Here is a 19,579-nt window from a genome sequence, read left to right on the forward strand (position 1 = left end):
TTTTGATTTGCTTGTTGGTTAATTTCTTTGCTATCCAATACCCTTTACTGGGGTTAAGTTCTTGCCTGCATGGGAGTACTCAACAGAGAGTGCAGAATTCATGAAGATGTACCAGTCTGAGCACTTGAAGAAGAACTAAGAAAGAAGGAAGAGACTTGACATTTTCCTGTTAACAACCACCTTGGGTTTCATTTGCTTTCTATACAGCAGGGATTTCTATGTGTTTACAGAGACAGAGACGAGGCAACCCTGTCATAGGAAACTGAGTTTTTACTAATGGCTTCTTACAAATCTATGAAATACACAAATTCTTCAAGTTTTGGTTAAAATTTGGGCAAACTGTGATTGCCATTTGAAATTTGTCAGTGCCTGGAGATCTCATTTTTTTGGGAACAATTGTGGTAGACTCTTTAGACATGAGGAAAACGATAGGTCCTGGAGTACAGAACACATGTGGGAACTTTGCTACAAATAGAACAGGAGAACTGTTTCACATAAAACTTCCTATAAAGGGAGATAATGGGAGCCAGTAATCTTTTCAACAAGAGAGAGTAGGTGACTTTGTTTCCTCTTGAAATGGAGAAAACTGATACTCACGGCAGTACATGGACTCCTTGTACTGTGTTTTGAAACGTATCACTCATCAGTACATGTAGAAAGCCTTGAAAATGTAGTAATGGAAATGGAGAGAGAAAACAATTGATAAAAACACCTTTTTGCTTGCTTCTTTTGCCCAATATCTGCATCACTCCTTAGGTTATTTGAATGGCTTGTGTTCCAGGTGTAAGGATTTCAGTTTCTCACTTTGTGCTTTAGATTCTTTATGCGCTTCAGTCCCATTTCCCCAAATTGCATCAATTCATCTCCATTTAAATAGTTTGTCTTTTGTTTAGTCGATAGATAAGAATGCACTTTTGTACTTGAAGAGTAGCCAGAGTGGTGCTAATTAACAAGCTAATACTAGAAATGTGGGTTTCATTTGGGGCTGTTTTCCATTCCCAACACCCACAGAGGCTCCTCTGAGAACACATCTTTCCTGAAATTGCCTGCCAGAAGGGAAAGGTGAACTACTAAAGTTCACTGTCATCTCTGTGGATCTACACTGAGCTATTCTTATATTTTTGTTTCTCATTTGGAGAATTATTTTGGATCAAATGCAAGCAAGCCAAATGGATCCTTACAATAATTGCTCCCATTGGAGCTGAGCTGTTTTGTTCTTCAGAACAGGGATGTGCAAATTAGAAGGTTGTATAAAACCCGAGTTCTTCCTGCTTGATATATTGATGCAGAATGCAGCACCAGCAGAAAGAGGACCTGGAGTCCCTGTGGCTTCCTGCCACCCTCACTCGTACTTTAGTGATTTTTCTTTGATGCTTTGTGAAGCAACCTGTTCCATCCTTGTCCCATGAATTGCTCCCTGGAAAACATGCCAGTGAGAGGAATGGACAGACCTGGTTGCCATGGAAGGGAATAGTGAGTCTTTCAGTCTCTCATCTGCTGAAGATGTGTGATGATTTCATATACTAAAATGGTAATTTTACTTACTAGCCACTTTTCAGAAACTAACTAGGATCCACACAGACCTTTGACGGAGAAAAGACATGTGAAAAATATCAAATCCTCACCACTTACCAAATGACACGTATTGTTGTAAATTTGAGAACAAGATTAAAATTGGAAATCTGGTTGACCACATCTTGAAGATATTATGCTGGGAAAATAATACAGTACAGCTCGAGGATGAAGAGTTTGGGTTGTGGAATAGGCTGTGTTTCAGATTGCCTAGCACCATCTGCTGGCACTTCTGCTCAGGCTAGGCCTGCTCCTTCCTGCAGATGGTGTTTAGAGCAATTTAATACTTTGTGCATGCAAAGTATAAACTCAGAAAAATACCAAGAAGAAATAGTGATGAGGAAAGTGAGATAGTCTTAGATTCAACAGAGAGCTGATGTATTTCTCTGCTAGACTACTGCTTTTCCCCCTGTGCAGGGGGAGAAAGGAAAGGGACAGTTCTCTGAATTCAAGTGACAAAATGTCAGTGACGAACTCCAGTTGCTGAGGGATGTTGATGGGGAAATTTATAAAGTGGAAACAAACATTTTGAAGTCACTTGAAGTTGTATTTATGCTTTTGAAAGTCACAAGGCATTAAAATGAATGTATTGTGTAATTAAGGCAAGTGGAATATAACAGGGAGAATATGCTGGGATTCAATAACACAGTCTGTTCAACACAGAAAAAGTTTTTGAAACAGAACTTTCTTGCTTAGGGACATGACCACAGGCAGATGCTGCTGATGCTTTTTCTTGATTGAATACAAAAAAATTCTGACTTGAAAACAGATCTCACATTCCCTCCTCCACATTCCCTGGACGCGGTTTTCACCAACAGTGAGCACAGGCAGCTGCTGGTGTGATCCGGATGTCAGCATTGATAGCTTCTGTTGTGTATTGACGTAGTTTAAGTTGACTTTATTAGGTGAGGTTATTTTCAGGTCTCCCTTCCTTCAGCTGGTGCCAAGAGAAGGGCACTGCAGCCTCAGAGGTGGTCAAATGCTTTCAAATCAAACAGCTTTGTATGCTGTGGGGGTGAGGAAAATCTCACACTCAGCCCTGCTTGCAAGTGTTTCCTGCAATCCAAGAAGCGCAGCATGGTCATTTCAGTGAGATGGGCACCGAATGAAATAGCTGACTGATAGGAATGTTTTACATGGTTTCACGCTCTTTCAGTTGTATGGGAGGAGAGCACCCTGGGAGGATCCTGCCAAATGGGTCATGGACACCTACCCCTGGGCAGCCACCCCACAGCACCATGAGTGGCCTCCTCTGCTCCAGCTGCGGCCTGAAGACGTGGGCTTTGATGGCTACTCCGTGTCCCGGGAAGGCTCAACCAGCAAACAAGTTCCAGTGAGCGATGCTGAAGGAGATCCTCTGGTAAGCTCTCATTTCCGAATCAGCAGAACCGTTTTGTTTCCCTTGTTTCTAGGGATTAGAAACAGAAATAAAGCAATGGAAGTACATCTGAGGAGAGATTAAGAGTTTTAGAATGAGAAGATAATGCTGCTGGGCAAGTCATCAAGTCAGCTTGGGGAATGCAGTTGCACAGAAAGCCCATACAGTTCTGCAAGGAAATGAAGGTGCTTTGCAAACTGAATGTCCTGAAGCTGTTCTGTTGAGGTGTATGTTTTTCTGGACAGTTGGAAGTATAGAATGTGTGTTACAGTTCTTAGCAGCTCATGTATACATACACAAACATCAAGCCAGGTATTAGGACATTCAGATTTGCCTCTCAACCGATCTGTCAGTATTTCCATGGATCAAAGGAAGAAAGGAGTAGGATGCTTCAAGATCCTGTTGCATACAGCTGTCAACTAATCCCTTCAGTCTTCTATTTTCACCTTTACTGGAAAAGCTTATGTTTTATCAGTAACTTGGGTGCTTACAGTTAATATCTCCTTTCCAAGTCTCAGTATTACTTATCCTGTTTGTTTCCTCCTTTCCTTTCTTACCCACTGGCAAAAAGAACGTGACTGTAGCTTTCTTGTGGAGTTGATATTATATCTACCTCAGAATACAAATAATCATGAACTTCTGTGCCTTTGCAGATGAACATGCTAATGAGGCTGCAAGAAGCAGCCAACTACTCCAGTCCCCAGAGTTACGACAGTGACTCAAACAGCAACAGCCACCACGATGACATCCTCGATTCGTCTCTGGAGTCGACGTTGTGATCTTCCTCAGGCAGAAAGAGGTTGTTTCCATTATTGCTCTCCCACTTGGCAAGAACCCCGATCACGGACTCATGGAAAGAACACGTTCCTGGGCTGGGATCTCAGTATTAGAGCTGCAAGAACAACAAGACACTTGGAGTCAGTCTTCAACCTGGGTGCAGGCAACCCAAGCGACCTTTGTATTGTTTTTCTTTTGACGATGATGAGAACTGCACTATTCCTTTGTTTCCTTCTGTTTAGTTGCTGTAAGCTCTCATGCCTAGGATCCTGAAGATGTTAAAAATAGTCATCATTACTAAAAGTCAAAGGGACTGGGGGATGGGGTGGGGATGGGGGCAACTTCACAGCTATGAAGCAAACAGCTTTGTGCCATGTACTGTCTGGAAGGAGAGGGGAGAGGAAATATTTACCTATGCTGCTTCTGACCAAACACATTTACGTGAGGGCTGGACTATTACCAATCAGCTTTGTGCATTAAACTCAGCTTCCTATAGTTAACTCTGGTGCTATAACAGTATCGCTTGCCTTGGTAATAATATTCAATAAAGGCAAAGCTGCAAAACAGGGAAGTTTGAATAAATATTTAAAAAAGAGAAAAGAAAAAAAAAGAGAAAAGAAAAAAAAAGAGAAAAGAAAAAGTGCTGCTCTCCTTGCCAGTCTGAGACCTTGGCTTTCTTTCATTGTGTGTTTGTAAAGATTATATATATAAATAGGAGTATATAAAGATATATATACAGTCTGAACAAATCAGGTTTTTTTCAAACACTGTGTAACAATCAATCCTGATACAAGTGAAAGATCAGGTAGCCCTTTGCTAGTTGGGGCCCAATTCTCTTCCCACTTACATCCACACAAGCGACTGGGCTGACTTCTGTGGCGTTTACATCCCACCTGTTGACCCTGAGGAGAGGGGGTTTCCCTTCTCCTCAGAAGTCAGTGGAAGGGCCATGAAGTCCTGCAGCTCCAAGGGACCCTCGGCAGTGTACAGGCTTTGTGAGCCCTGTGCACACAGGTGAGCTACACCCCTGCAAAGGGATGAATCCGACTTTCAGGTTTTAATTCTTACCATAAAATATTACAGCTGTTTTCTAAAAACTTTGGGTTTTGTTCAGAGGTTTCTTTCCAATCAGCACAACCATAAGGGGTTAATCAAAATTCAGCTCTGTGACAGTTCCAGTGTTACTCTGGTGACAATATTTATTTCCACGACTTTTCTTTTTAATTTCAAATTTAAAAAGTATAGTATTTTAGCAGTATTCGGGTCTGGAAAAGAAAGAGGAGGGAAGGTGCTGGGTGCTGCATCTTTTAAGTTCAGCCGTGCCGTGCTCCTGAGTTCTGGCAGAGCCCTGAACCTGATTTTGTTTCTCCTCCTCTCTGAACGCACACACCTACACTATCAGTGTTAAGGCTTGTACTTCTTTTGGGGAACAAGAACACCTCCCAAAGAATTGCACTTTCCTTGTGACGGAAGCAAATGCTCACACCACCGTCCCCACACATCAGCTGTACCTCAGCAAACACGTCACTCCTCAGTCAAGCCTTTCCAGCTGTCTTTTGGTGCTGACTTTTAAAGCGATGCCTTATTTTGTACTAATTGTGTTTGATTAAATTAGTGCTTTATATTATGGGATTTTATTTAAAGAAACAGGGCTAAAGTCATCTCTTGGAATATCATAAGTTGCTGTGAATATTGTTTGTACGAGATACTAGAATTCGTTTAAATGTGACAAAAAAAAGGGAGGGAAGTGAGATAACTTTTCAGGTTCATATCAATCTGCAGCTAATGAATCACTGAAGAGCTGTTTTATCCATGCAGGAGGGACAAAAAAAGCTTTTCAATTGTAATAAATGCTGTCATTAATAAATTACAGGAATATGCTGGTTTTTCAATGTACAGAAAGAAATCTTATTACAAACATTTTTTTAAGAGCTTGTGGATTTAAAGGAACATAACAGGCAAGTTCATGCTTCTGTGGCTCAGCTTGAGAGGATCGTTTTATTATACCTCATGACTTTCTGTAACATAACTGTACTTTGTCTTACTAAGCTGGTCTTGAATCTGCTCCTGTTACAACTTTTAAGTGCTGATGACTTTTTTTTTTTTAAGAAAAATATTGTAAAAGGAAAAATTTAAATATTTTAATGATGGGGGGAAGAGCTTGGTGTTGTTACTGTTTTAACCTTATGAACTCTATTGCATCATTTCACTCAATGGAATAACAAAGGTTACTCAGCCAATTTTCCTAATCCAGTTCTTGGTACTGTAAAAAATGGGATAAATCTGTATGGAATCAAATCCGTAGCATGCTGATGATGAGTTTGAAAGAAGTTAATTTTTCCAGTAGTCTTGACAATTCTGCTTCCCAGCACTGACTTTACCTGCTACTACTGTGAATTTTGGTACCCAATCCGCCAACTGAATCCATGCAGATAGAGCATGTGCCTGTAAAAAAAAAAAAAAATCCAGTTGCAGGGCTAGGGCTTTAAATGGGCTTGATATCCTAGAAAATGTCTCAGTTAACCTTTAACTGAGTGCTATAAGACATGTTTAAAATAGTGTTTTATTTGTGGGGAACGGGATATTTTTTTTCTCATTTTTAATCCTGTGCTTAAGCTCAGGAAGAAATTTCTATTATCTGTTCTTTTTTGTTGACACTAGCTTGGCTTAAAGTGAGAGAGGCAATTTTGAATAGGCTAGTCATTCTGAGCATCACAATATTCCGTGTCTTTTCTGAAATTTCGGGAAGCAGGGTTACCTGTTGTGCACACATCTTAGTTTTTATCAAGACTTTTCATAGATTTAGTCTTTCTTTAAGTGACTTTCTTCTCATATAAGGCTTTTTCAAAACACCTCCTTTTTTTTTTTGCCTTTTTTTCCTTACAAAGTTGGCTTGTTTAAAAAAATATCAACAAGAAATGCAAGATTCTATGCAACATTCGTGTTGAGTTATAAATTGAAAGAATAAACCATTTTCTTTCCTTCAGAACTGCCAAGAATTATACAGGCCATAGATGAGATGTGATTTATTTGGGGAAGGGGAGTGAGGGGGTTGGTTAGCCTTTTTGTACATTTTGGAAGAAGCAAACTGATATTTCATTGTTGATGCTTAACTTCGATATTATGTGTATGAAATCTTGTCTAAATGTGGCAATTTTCTTTCAAGAAAAAAATATACAAAAACAAAGCAAAAAAAAAAAAATCTTTGTTGATATTAAATGCAAGGTTGCTGTTTTGATCTAGTCGTTTCCAGTGGAACAGTTTATTAAATATGTTCTATAAGATGTACATTTTTTCATTGTAACATAGAAATGTAAATATTTGATTAAAAGTGCTGCATTTTGATGAATTTTTTCTAGCCATTTTTAAAGAGAAAAACTAGGAATTGAGTATTTTGTGTACGTTTATGATGTTTTCCATTTGCTCCTCTCCCTATTTAATTTTCAGTTCTCATTTAGGATTGGAATTTGTGAATGGTCTGTTTGAGATCATGCCTCCCCTTTCTCACTCCCCCCATTTCTCCCCCTTCCCCACCCTGTGTCATGGAGAATAAAGCTGATGATTGTACCAGTCTTAAATTATTCATGATTCAATAAAATTGATGCTTATTTATTCAGATTTGTGGCTTCCCAGAACTTTTTATTCCTTCTTAATCACCACTTTCTGATTTTTCATTTGGAGATTGTGGGTTTCGCTCCTTGGTTTTGTTGGCTTCTTGTAAGTACTTGTGAGAAGATGCCAACAGCTCTTACCCACATCCCGGAGGAGATTTAGCAGAGGGATGGCACCAATAGATTCTCTCCCATAGCTGATGTTTGCACACAGGATCCGTCAAGATCTGCTCAAGGCAAGACTGGTCTATCCGTGTTTCCAGGGGCATCTATCACCTCTCTGGACAACCTACACATTCCACACAGTGTTACAATTTCCTCGTCACCCATTTGATAGAGACATTATGATTATACAGTAATAAATACATAGTGGTCAGTAACATGTAGGGAACTAAGGGAACTATTATCCTTTATTTCAAATAATTACTCTGCTCTAACTAAAAAAAAAGAAGTAAAAGTGCTCTCCAGAAAGGATAAACCCAAACACCTCTGCACTTTAAAGGGATAGTTCTGAACAGTAGCAGAATTATCTCTCTTCCCCTGGAGACTTATTCTCTTCATATTTCTGCTTTTTTGACAGTTTTGTGTAATTATCCTGTCCACTGCTCCCTCATTTGAACATAAATGTTTGTAGGACAGATTCACCTATAAAAAACTTTGAAGAAAAGGTTCTGAAAGCAAAGAAGTTCTGCTGAAATCTGATGATCTGCATTCAAGTTATTTTAATCTAAAAATACTCTTTTTAGAGTATAACACAGCAGTGCAGATTGTAACTCAGAGCTGATGTGTAATGTGGGCTTTGTCTGTCCTCCACAGCAGTCTCTCAGAAGCAGAATTGCTTTGGACATGCTCAAGCACATTTTTTTGTATTCTGTAAACTTCTTCTGATTCACAGAATTGCATGTTTTAGAATTGATCCTGGATGCTCCAGCCCTGATCTTGAATAATGTTTGGATCCATACTGGACTTGCACCAAAATTCTTAATATCTCTGAAGTAATTTTATAAGCTGAGTCTGCAGCCAGTGTATTTACACCCTTTGCATTCCACCGGCCTTTTCCACTGATACCTTGGAGTAGCTGCCCCAAGAACCAGAGAGGAAATACCTCCTGATAATCTGCAGGATCCCATCCTCTATTCCACACTTTCTATCCATGTTGCCACTTTACTGATGCACAGGATTCTGACATTGAGCTCTATGTGATAACCAAGGGCTCATGATGTGGAAGCACCTACTCTTATTTGCTTTCTCACTTTTACTGGGGACATTTGATCTGGTTCTCTCTGCTCCACAGTTCACAGCCCGCACTTGGCACAGGGAGGACCCATGTGAGGTTGCTTTTCATAGCACACATTTGTGGCATTTTGGTGGGAAAGGAGCAGCTGCCCATGGACCGGAGACAGCTCTTGCGGGTTTGAGCAGGGCACGGCAGCTGAGGACAACTTTTGTCTTTGCCCCGGCAGTGGGATTGACTGTCGGCAAATACTTCCCCGCTGTCATCTCCATTGGCTTAACCACACAAAGAAATCCATGTTCCTTTCTCCTTCCTCAATCACAGAATGGGTTGGGTTGGAAGAGACCCTTGGAGGTCATCTAGTGCAAACCCCCCTTGCAACTGGGAGTCTTCAGTAAGAGCAGGTTGCTCAGACACACAGATATTTCTGATTTGCTCCATGGCTGGAGACTCAGGGAGGCTGAGCCTGTTACAAGGGATGGACACCATGCTCTGGCTAAGCATGAGTAATTCCTCCTGCTCCTCTACGAAGTTCACCCATGTGGGGCTGCGCAATTAGGAGGTCTGAAGGACCTTACGTAAGATGGGATCCACAGGCAGACGGGAAGATGTGCTTCCACTGATATCTTGTAGTAATCCTGACTGAAAGACCATTGTACGTCAAGGAGCTGATGATCCACATAACAGTTAACCTGAGTATGCCCAGGACTGTGCTGTGCTGTTCTGCCCTCTGCCACAGGCACAGGCTGGCCTTCAGACCTGTGTTGTGATGCACAGATCCCTTGTCCGGGGGATAGACTCAGCCCACTCCAACAGAGGAGCCTGCATGCAGCCCCTGCTGGGTGCCAAGGGGTTGAGCCACCCATGTGTCCAGGCTTTATCTAACCATGCAGCAAGAAGTTCTCATGAGTACCTCCTTTCTGTTTGACAGCAGAAATGGTTAATAGAGTTCTTTTGCTGTAAGAAGAAAAACCCTCCTAAGACATCTTGAATGACCACACCTGTGGATGGGGTGTGACCAGTATGCTGTGTGCAGATAGGGGCTCCTTCAATGCTACACCACTCAGGGTTCCCAGCATCTAAAGGGACATAAGATTGTCTCTGCTGCTCTCAGCTTACAGTGTTAGCTCTAATAAATAGTACTTAATATCTCTTTACTGGGATCGTAATGAACCAGCACCACCCAGTGCAAAACAGATGTTAGGACACAAAGCCCAAGCGCAGTGGGGAAGGAACAATCACATAAGCTCAGATCTGTGTGAGTCACTGAACCTCATTCACAACAGTATTTCTGGCAATCTTATTCCACAATTTTCAGCTTCACACTCTTCTTCCACTTGTGCAGGGCACTGCTTGAGAAACCACTGGACCAGGGAGGGGGACCAGAGGGGCACTCATTGAGGCTGTCATGGTACAGCTCTACAGGTAGCAAAAGCACAGACTCCCCGAGAAAGTGATTTATTTTCTTTTCTTCCCTTGTCCAAAAGCCATTCTCCCATGCTGGGGGAGATCAGAGTTACAGCAGGCACAGATGTTGAACCAGCTGGTTTCTTAAGGGATAAAATAATTGAGAATTTACTGCCCTGAGCTCACAGTCAACAAAGTTAAATCCCCCTCTCTGCCTTACCCATTCCCAAGTCTCAGAGATTTCCCTCCTGGCTCTGAGAAGGAAGAAAAGACATACAAGACCCCTCTGGGCTGCTGAGTCTTTCAAAAGGACACTTTAATATCATAAAGCAGCAGTTGTTATAGAAGTGTATTTACATACAGGATTACCAGAGTTTCCAAAACTGTGGATACTGCTACTCATTGCAGAAATCTTTCCATCTCCATGAAGGCAGGAAAGGCTTCTTATCACCTTTCCTCCTTTCCCAAAGCACACAGAGAGATGCATTGAAAATAGAGAGCTGAGCTAGTTTCACGTAACAGCACTCTGTATCTTAGCAGCAAATTGTGAAGCATTTTTCTCTCAGAAATACACCCAAGCTGAACTCCCAATATCATGCACACCAGGACAAACCCAGCTGCCATTAGATCCTCCTACTGTGACTAGAATCTCTCCATATTTGAGGTAAGAGAATAAGTTTATGCCGTTGACATAAGACCTCAGAAAGGGTGGCTACTTCTGTATTACTTCCCTTGGTACAGCTGTGCCCCATGAGCCATCCCATGGCAGCTGTGATCTGTGGATTCCTCATCCAGAGTATAAAAGGGAAGCCTTGGAGAAGGAAACCCCCTTCCTGCAGCCACAGATGCAGTGTGGCAGCTGTTGGTAAATAAAAAAACTAGCTCTTTAATTTCATAGCAAGGTATTCCTGAATCTCAAATGGTTGTCCTTAGTAGTCACACAACGTTCTTTTTGCCATTAAAAAAAAAAGGCCCTTGAAAAGGGAAAAGAAAAAAGAGCAAGATTAATAAATGTAGCATTTTGGGTAAATGTTAAATGACAATTCCATGTTATATGACAATTCCATGTTATTTTTCCTTTAGTAAGGCTATTTGTCTCACAGCATAAGATGTAATAGCTCTCATGGTGAGAGAAGTCTTAAGTAGTTATTTTTGATAATGTTCCTAGAACAGACAAGCTGTAAAGAGCAGAGAGTATAAGATCAGCAGTTTTCTGTTGAACAATGAATCAGGAGAGGTTATGTATAAGCAATACCTGTTTTCTTTTGAACGTGTTCCTTTTTTGAGTGTTTTAGTATGTGTGATGGTACCTATGGTCTCTGGAGTAGCCACTGGATTACAAAACAAAATATGTTTTGAATTAGATCTGTCTTTATAAGTTACTTAACTATAGTCTTATGCTAGCTGGATGTGCAGGGTTTGGCTGGGGTAGAGTTCATTTTCTTCACAGTGACTGGTGTGGGGCTGTGTTTTGGATTTGTGCTGAACACAGAGTTGTGTAGAGATGGGTTTTTTTCACTGCTGAATAGGGCTTGCACAGAGCCAAGGCCTTTGCTTTTTATACTGCCTTGGTGGGCAGAGGGTGCATGGGAGGTTAGGAGGAGACACAGCCAGCACAGGTGACCCCAACCGACCAAAGGGATATTCCAGACCATGTGACATCATGCTCAGTATATAAAGTTTGGAGAAGAAGGAGGAAGTGATGGTGCTTGTCTTCCCAAGGAACTGTTGCTGTGATGGGTCCCTGCTATTCTGGAGATGGCTGAACACCTGCCTGCCCATGGGAAGCATGAGTTAATTCCTTGTTTTGCTTTGCTTGTGTGCATGGCTTTTGCTTTCCCTGTTACACTCTTAATCCAAGAGTTTTCCAGCTTTTACCTTTCTGATTCTCTCCCTGATCCCACTGGTGGGGGAGTGAGCAAGTGGTTGCTGGCTGGGGTTAATCCATGACACTAGACTAGTTAATTGTAAATTATAAATTATGCCATTGAGTGTTTTATCACTTAAAGAGCCAACAGACAGATAACAACACATCTTCCAGTTTATACACCATAGTAATGCATGTAACAGCTCTTTAATTTGACTATGGTTGAGATTGCACCAGTTTAATGCACATTTGTGTAAAGTTTTAGGTATGGTTAGGAAAATATTTTTTTTACAGAACAACAACACAACAAAACCAAACCCAACAAACCCTTTTGCTGTTTCACTGTGTTATGTGGGATAAATACTGTCTGTGCCTTTTCCATTTTTTTTCCCATTCCACTTGCCCTATCTCAGGTGTATGTTAGCAATTGCTAATGGCTTTAAGGTGTCAGAGAGGTAGAAAATTATGAATGTCACAATGTGTCCCAGCTTAGGTGTGTCCAATTACCTAATTGGAAAGTAGTTAAAGACCTGGAACAGTCCTTCTAGCAGGGGTAGGTTGTACCTTGTCCCTGGCAGTGTTTAGGAGGGTTTTGGACAATGCCCTTCAATAACATACTTTAATTCTTGGCCAGCCCTGAAGTGATCAGACAATTGGACTAGATGATTTTTGTAGGTCCCTTCCAACTGGAATTATTCTCTTCTTCCTTTCACAGCTTCCCTTGGGGCTGTGACAGTGAAGTGGAGCATACAGGAATAGTTGTGTCCTAGGTGACAATCTGCTGCATTTGTTTCCTTTGTTTTGGTGTGTGTGAATAGTGGGCATTAGAGACTATGGAGCAGAAAATATACTAGTTTTGTAATGAAATCTGTTTCAGAAGAACTCTGCTATCTGTATGCAAGGCAGAAAACACTGACATTTCTGTAGTGCGCATTAGTATCTAACAGAAATAAGCAGGTAGGTAGTTATGGATTTGCCTTGTGTTGTAGTAGTGATCCTTGACTGGTCTTAAGGCTAGAGTTGTCCTTAGTGAACCTCTTTCACTGTGTCTACCCTCTAGGAATAGTCTAATTACATGCTCCCAGTCTACAAACTGTAGAATCTTAGTCAGTGATGTGTTAGTAAGTGTCCACACCCTGACCCACCAGGGCTCGGATGGAGAAGAGTCAGAAGACATTTAGAGGAAAGCACAAATTAAGTTGCTTTTAAATGCAACTGCATTTTAACTGCAGAAAATCTTCAATCCTCTGGTTGAGTTGCTCCTTAAAAGGCAGGTAGATATTCTTAATTTGAAACTGATAAATTCTTATTGAATCATCATATGTTGATAAAAAGTAGTTTTCTTTCTCAGACAGAACTTGTTAACCAGAACCAAGTATTACTGAATGATAAAATTTGGAAATCTACATTTCTTTTATTTGACAATCATCCACTTTAATATATATATACATATTTAAAGTCTGTACATGGTAAAATACAAAATAAAAGTGTTTCTTTATAAGTTACACAGTTAAACAGCTACATTCATCTGTAGTTTAGCTGTCATTTAATTAAAAAAAAAAAGGGAGAGAAGCGTTGCTGAGCCATTGTTATATTCATTCACAATAACCTTGGTATAAAACATCCATACAGAGTAAGTGTACAAAATAGTGTACAGTTCATATAAGCTGTGCAAAGACAGCAAAGTTCAGTCAAAAATCAAAGAGGTGTATCCGCTTTCCTCTGTCCACACCATGAATAGAAGAAGCAAAGTAGAAAATGATCACAAGCCTGTGGGCAAAAAGGTGGGTTACACAGTGCCTTGAATGCAATATTGAGGCATAAATTAAAATGAAAAACATAAATATATAAGATCTCTGTTACACAAGGCACATTTATGTTATACCTTAGAAGTCATTCCAGGGATTTCAATGGATCTGATGCACAAGAATGGTGCTATTTGGTATGAGGAGGGAGGCAGCATTTGGTCTGTGTCCCTCAATGTTATTTACTTTTGGAGGAAAGGGTTGCTAGATCAGACCAGTCTTAAGGGTTTTGATATCTTAATAGTAGCTGGAAATGCACTTGAAAAGTAGCAAAAATAGCCACAGCATCTATATTGTATTTTTTTATACTCCTTATCAGAGGGAAAAAAGTTTTCCTTCCAACAGGCTGTCCTTTCTTCCCTGCTGTAAAGCCAGGAGCTGCCTGTTGCCTGTGTTTTGGGAGAAGGTAAGCTAATTGAGCAAATATTGATTGTTAAAGAGAGAGAGTTATGAAAAGGTTGGCAGATACTATGACTATGAAAACCTCCACAACGAATAAGGAATACCAGTGAGTAGGAAGGCTTGCAACTATGTGACAAAGAACCTGCACTGAAGAAACATGTGGACATTGGGGTGGGACATCACCTCTTCAATTTATAGCACTCTGTTTTATTTACATCTTTGCAGTGTCCCCATGTGATGGTAGGGGCAGGCAAGTGATCTAAGAGACAGTTATCTCCTCCTCTTCCCCCTCATCATCCTCTTCCTCTGAGTCTGAGAAGTCTGAAGGTTTGCTGGGGCTGCTAGAATGGGATGGTGAAGGAGACATCTGGGAGTCCAGTCTGTCCCTCAGGTGTAGATGTTCTGGGGACTGGTGGTAGGTTAAGGGATGCCGGGGGCTGGGTGGGCACACGGGGGGAACTTCTTCCTCCTCCTCCTCCTCTCCTGAACATTTCTTGCCTACGTCACTGAGGTCTGGGTGAGGGTTGAACTTGGTAGGTAGGGTCTGTTCTCTGCAGCCACCTGAAGAGAGGAGCTCTCTCTCTTTGGAGTTCCTCCATTTCATCCTCCTGTTCTGGAACCAGATCTTCACCTAGGGATGAAAGCAACAAAGAATTTAAGTGGTTCAGTAAAACAGGGACCAGAAAAGTGTTTGGCTTGCACTCTTGAAATCCTGCACATGCCCATGCCAAAGCTAACAGGAACCACAGAATCTGATCTTTGGGAGACCCTAAGAGAGGGTAAGAAGGCTGTGGTTCTACTCACCCAGCTGGGAATTGTGCCATTTTTGCCTCTGTGGATGCTCACAGTCCTGTAACTTGCTTTGAGTGTTCTCCCTGCTCCCATCCCCTTCTCTTTCCTTTCTCTCCAGCTGCCCCCAGGAGCGGAGGTCCTTGCTCCCCACACACCCTCTGCCCTCCCCACCTGATGCCCCTCTAACCTGTGAGTCCTTGAGGCCCAGCTTGGCTGCCAACTTCTTCCTGTCAGGTTTGCTGATGTATTTCTGCTTCTGGAACATCTTCTCCAGCGCTTTGCGCTGCACGTCGGAGAAGACAGCGCGGCGCAGCATCCCACGGCGGGGCTTCCCGCGGGCAGCCAGCGGCCAGGAGAAGGTGCCAGGGATGGGGACCACGGCAGAGGCAGCTGTGGGGGGACACACAGTACTGAGCAGAGCGGGACTGGCCCCACCACCCCTTCCTGCCCTTCGGGTGGGCACTCATCAACCTGGGACATGAAAAGAAGCTTTAGGCTTAACTAAGCGTCTGTCTGCCTTTCAGGCAGCAATCGCCGGGATTAGATCTATCAACTCAAATGTGTAAAATGGATCAATAGTGGCCGTTTTTGTTGGGAGATTCAAAGGTCTCCGGCCTGAAAAGGCAAAGCAAGGCGTACCAGCTAAGATAGAGGTATAATAAAAAAGCTTTCCCTCCCACTCAGAAGCATTTGATTTTTTTCAGATGCTTTTATCATTTCAGATGCTTTATTATGCTCGAAATGAAAATGAGGACTTTTCTGATTCCAAACAAAACCGCTCCTCTTCAGATGCAGTTTTGATCAATCAGTATTCATCTTTTTAAAATAATCTCTTCTCTCCCCCCCTCCAAAGTTGGAGAATTCAATTCGAAGACATGAAAAGTAACAGCTAATTAGCACACTGCCTGGTTCCCAATGGCATTAGTATGATAAAAAAGGGCAGAGTTTCGCCTTAAAAAAAAAAAAGGGGGGGGGAACCTCCCCAAGAGAGACAGAGATGCTAATGAAGCGTGAATGGTAATTGTGTAGTAATGAACTAACAGAAAAAGACTGAGGACAAGCAGCTAACGCCATATATTATTGGAACAAAAGAGATTTACACTTTCAAACTAAACACAACGGCATGCCAGGCTCCTCGGGAGAATACTGATGGCACAATCGTCTCTTTCCCCAAATCATTTTCATTAAATGGACATGAAAAGCTATTTATAAAGCTCAAGTTGTTTTTGTTAGGCTATTCACATGCTGGAGAAAGGAAGCAAATTCCATTATCCGGAGGATGAATGGAAGAGCTTGGGTTAGTTTTTTTTCCTCTCTCCCTTTCCCTGTTTTCTTTTTAAATTAATAGCTTGTTTGTGTAATTAGATTTCGGGATGTCTTTTTTAATTGTTCTCCCAGTATCATAATACTTCAGTGCTGTAAGAATCATACCCCCGTAGCCTGCTTTGTCGCCTGCACCATGTTGTTTGATTGTCTGACCGGGAAGGCGAAGGAGGGAAGCGTTAGTACGAGGTGGAGGTGATGGAGGGGAGGGTGAGTGCGCGGTGGAGGTGGAGGAGGGTGAGAGCAGTCACGCCGTTCTCGCAGTGCGACGGATCCTCCTGCAACTCGGCGGGGGAGGAAAGTTTGGGGGACACACAGGGCGGCGGGGACCGGGTCGCCTCCCTCCCTCCCTCTTTCCCTTCCTCTCTCTTTCCCTCCCTCCCTGCGCGAGCGCGGAGCGCGGGCGGCGGGCGCTGACCGCTCCTCGTGGTGCTGAAATCCGCGGAGCGGTCCCGCGGCTCAGCGCTGGGAGGGAGGGAGAGAGGAGGGAGGGAGGGAGAGAAGGGACCCGCCTCGCCTCAGGACCGTGACAATCCCGGCTAATTTGCGGATCAGGGGGGGAGCGGGCAGGGAATGTCAGGCAGGCACTGCCTGTGCTAAATCGGGCAGCAAATTGGCGCGACTGATACTTGAATGTTGTACTCCCTCCAACCTCTGAACTGGAGCATAACCCCGACGGGGCGAGCGGGGGGGACGGAGAAATATCACCGGGCTGCGCCTGGAGAGAGGGGGACTTTTAAAACACCTACCTGGGAAATAGGAAGATCTGATAAAGGGCTGGAAGGATCCTTCAAAGTACGGAAAAGAGAAAGTCTTTGGCGGGACGCTCTGAAGCAACGCAGGGGAGGTTTCTAGTAAATAAATAAAATTAAATTAAGCGTGGGGTTACCACCGTGAGGGTTACTCGACCGACGGCACGGCTGGGTCTGTCCCTTGGTCTGGGAACCAACGCAGTGATACTTTTCAAAAACAAAAAAGAGCCAGACTGAGCTCGGAACAGCCGAGGAAAAATGGCACTTTTGCTGGCTTTGCCAGCAACGCGGCACCCATGAGGGCAGGGCCAGCCAGGAGACACGGCTGTGGGACCTCTCGTCTCTGGGATACCCCCCTCCCCCTGCGCCTCTCGTCCGTCCTGCTGCGGAGAGGGACCAGCCGCCCGCCAGCGCTGCCCCTCGGCCGTGCAACACGGAGGGTTCTGCACTTCGGGACGAGGTCCTCCTTCCCTTTCCTAAAGCTCCCTCTTCTCCCCCCATCCCCGTCAACACCTCCTGGAGGCAGTGCGTCCCCGGAGCCGCCGACCTGCGGCTGGGATCGGGGTGTCCCCCCGCTTACCGGCTCGGGGGGCGGAGGAGAGAATGGCGTTGACTCCAAACTTCAGGAAAGTGGAGTCGCTGCTGGAAGTCTGCGGCGAACAGATCCTCCTGGAGCCGGCGGTGGTGGAGCTGGGGAGCTCCGGCGTCCCCGAGTCCGTCCTGGCCGCCGAGGTCGGGGGGGACATGCTGGACGGGGGGGCAGTCCTGGGCAGGTAACTGGTGGGCCTGCTGATCCGGATCAAATCTTCCACCAGGAAGCTGGAATGGCTGGAAAAAGCTGACTGCAGAGACTGAGGCAAGGTGAGGGTGGGGGTCGGCCGAAGGAGGCTGGGGTAGACGGCTGGAGGGGCGATGAGGCTGGGGAACATCATCGCAGGGGCCGTCCGCGGAGCCGGGCTGGGGCCGCTCGCCTGTTTGTTTGTTTGTTTGCTTTTGTTTTCTGCTTTGCAAACCTGGGTTGGTAAAGATCCAGCCAGCGAGTCTGGCGGGGTTCTCTCTGCCCCTTCCTCCTGGACCATGGGTTTTATAGTGGTCAGCCCCGCTGAGGCTCTTTCAAAAGTGACAGCCCCAACAATGGGGTTCAACAAAGTTCTCCACTTGAGCTTCATTCAGGGCGAGCTCCCGGCTTCTCCATTGGTCCGGGGCCGCAATTTATGATTGGATTAGACTTCATAAGCAACCGGGGCACAATGGCCCCGCCACAAAGAAAGTGTAGTCATCAATTTTGCATATTGACCGCCTCTTTGGAATACAGCGCTCCAAAGACTCCCAGCAGGGTTTTGTTCAGAGGCAACACACACAGGCTAATTAAATGCCTATTTAAAAGTTTCGAATGACATCTTGCCTCGTAGAAAGGGAATTATTTAAAGAAAGCACTAAATTTATTTGCTGCTCCCCTGCTGAGTTTAGGAAATAAATCAATAAATATTCATATAAACTTATCTTTGGGCTCTTAGAAAAGGACGGGTTTTGTGAATTTGAAAATACAAATTAGAAAAAGTGGAACTAAGCTCTGTTGAAGGGGAAAAATACTGGGAGAGCGGATCCCACTACAGTTTGAGCATATTCTGCCCCTGCTATCAGTATGCGCCAAAATTTGTGTATGTAGTTGGGGTTATTTATCTATCCGCGCTTCAAAGGTACGGAATAAAGTATATTTGAGGTGCCAGCCTCTCCTTGCAAGATTTGAGCTTCGTAAAAGTCTTGCTTGCGTGTGCTCAGGCGAGGGGCTTGCCCAGACTGGCTCGAAACGTGAGCCTTGATGTGGCCGATAAGAACTCTGGTCCCACAAAATCTGAGTACTGCACACAGGAGAGATGTGAACAGCTTTGTGGGACCAGAGCAACCCCCTCGGGTTCTCAGTTTGTTGCTTATCTACATTAAAAATAGACATTGTAGCATTTGGATCCTTTTGGCTGAAGTTGCCTGAGCTGCTCTCGGTTTTGTCGGTGTCGATGTCTCGGAAGCAGCCAAATTCACCTGATCTCGGTTTTTATCTGCGGGTGTGTGCAGGGTTTCGGAAGGTGTGTTAGGTCAGTGCAGCAGAGCTCGGAGTACCCCAACTTTGGTGCGAGGGACAAATGACATAAGGGAAAAGTAGCAAATCTTGATTTTTCTGGCAGAGAGGTTTTGTTTGTGGTGGCAAATATGGATATAGACGCAAGTAAGGTTAGTTTCCTTTGGAGGTGGATGATGAAAGCAACTTTTGAGAACGGTTTTACCTGATTCCTCTGTTAAAGATTATAACAGATGTGTTAAATGTCCTATGTTTTAAAAGCATCCTATTCAGTCCTTTGGTGTGTCTGAACCTTTGCAAGTAGAAGTGTGCAGCTCAACCATGCAGCCTTTATCCTATTAACCATGAACTAACTGTCACCTTCAGCTGTTTTCCCTTTTTACTTTTTAACACAAAGCTTTCTCAAAAATCTTATTAACCAGCTTTATTTCTCTCGATGGTTTTTGTCCGGACGTTTTGTGTTGATTATCTCCATGTCGATGCTTTAACCATTCAATAAAAGTGCATCTGCGATTTATATCACATTAGGGAAGAAAGAAAGTCTGTTAAACCTCTCCCTTGATTCAAATAAAAAAGTTATTT

At 43.4% G+C, this 19,579-nt stretch overlaps 2 protein-coding genes across 10 annotated transcripts in view; one reads left to right on the plus strand and one right to left on the minus strand.

Moving 5' to 3' along the window:
* Window positions 1–7,345, plus strand: part of NAV2 (neuron navigator 2) — a 391,388-nt gene extending 384,043 nt beyond the window's left edge. For all 9 annotated transcript variants that reach the window (XM_039385983.1, XM_027732440.2, XM_039385979.1 and 6 more), the window contains 2 exons: window positions 2,729–2,932; window positions 3,604–7,345. In XM_039385983.1, coding sequence (XP_039241917.1) covers window positions 2,729–2,932; window positions 3,604–3,729 — 330 coding nt within the window. In that variant the 3' untranslated portion in view covers window positions 3,730–7,345. The remainder of the gene's footprint in view (window positions 1–2,728; window positions 2,933–3,603) is intronic.
* A 6,025-nt stretch (window positions 7,346–13,370) lies between these two features.
* On the minus strand, window positions 13,371–17,858 carry DBX1 (developing brain homeobox 1). Its single transcript, XM_027732501.2, has 4 exons — window positions 17,501–17,858; window positions 16,918–17,019; window positions 15,033–15,235; window positions 13,371–14,684 (listed from the first exon to the last, which is right to left on the minus strand). Exons 1-4 carry the CDS (start codon window positions 17,850–17,852, stop codon window positions 14,313–14,315), a joined length of 1,029 nt encoding a protein of 342 aa, XP_027588302.1. The 5' UTR covers window positions 17,853–17,858; the 3' UTR covers window positions 13,371–14,312.
* Between the last annotated feature and the right edge of the window lie 1,721 nt (window positions 17,859–19,579).

Source organism: Pipra filicauda, unplaced genomic scaffold (genome assembly GCF_003945595.2).
Source record: "Pipra filicauda isolate LSUMZ 115617 unplaced genomic scaffold, ASM394559v2 scaffold45_size4122338_pilon, whole genome shotgun sequence".
NCBI lineage: Eukaryota > Metazoa > Chordata > Aves > Passeriformes > Pipridae > Pipra > Pipra filicauda.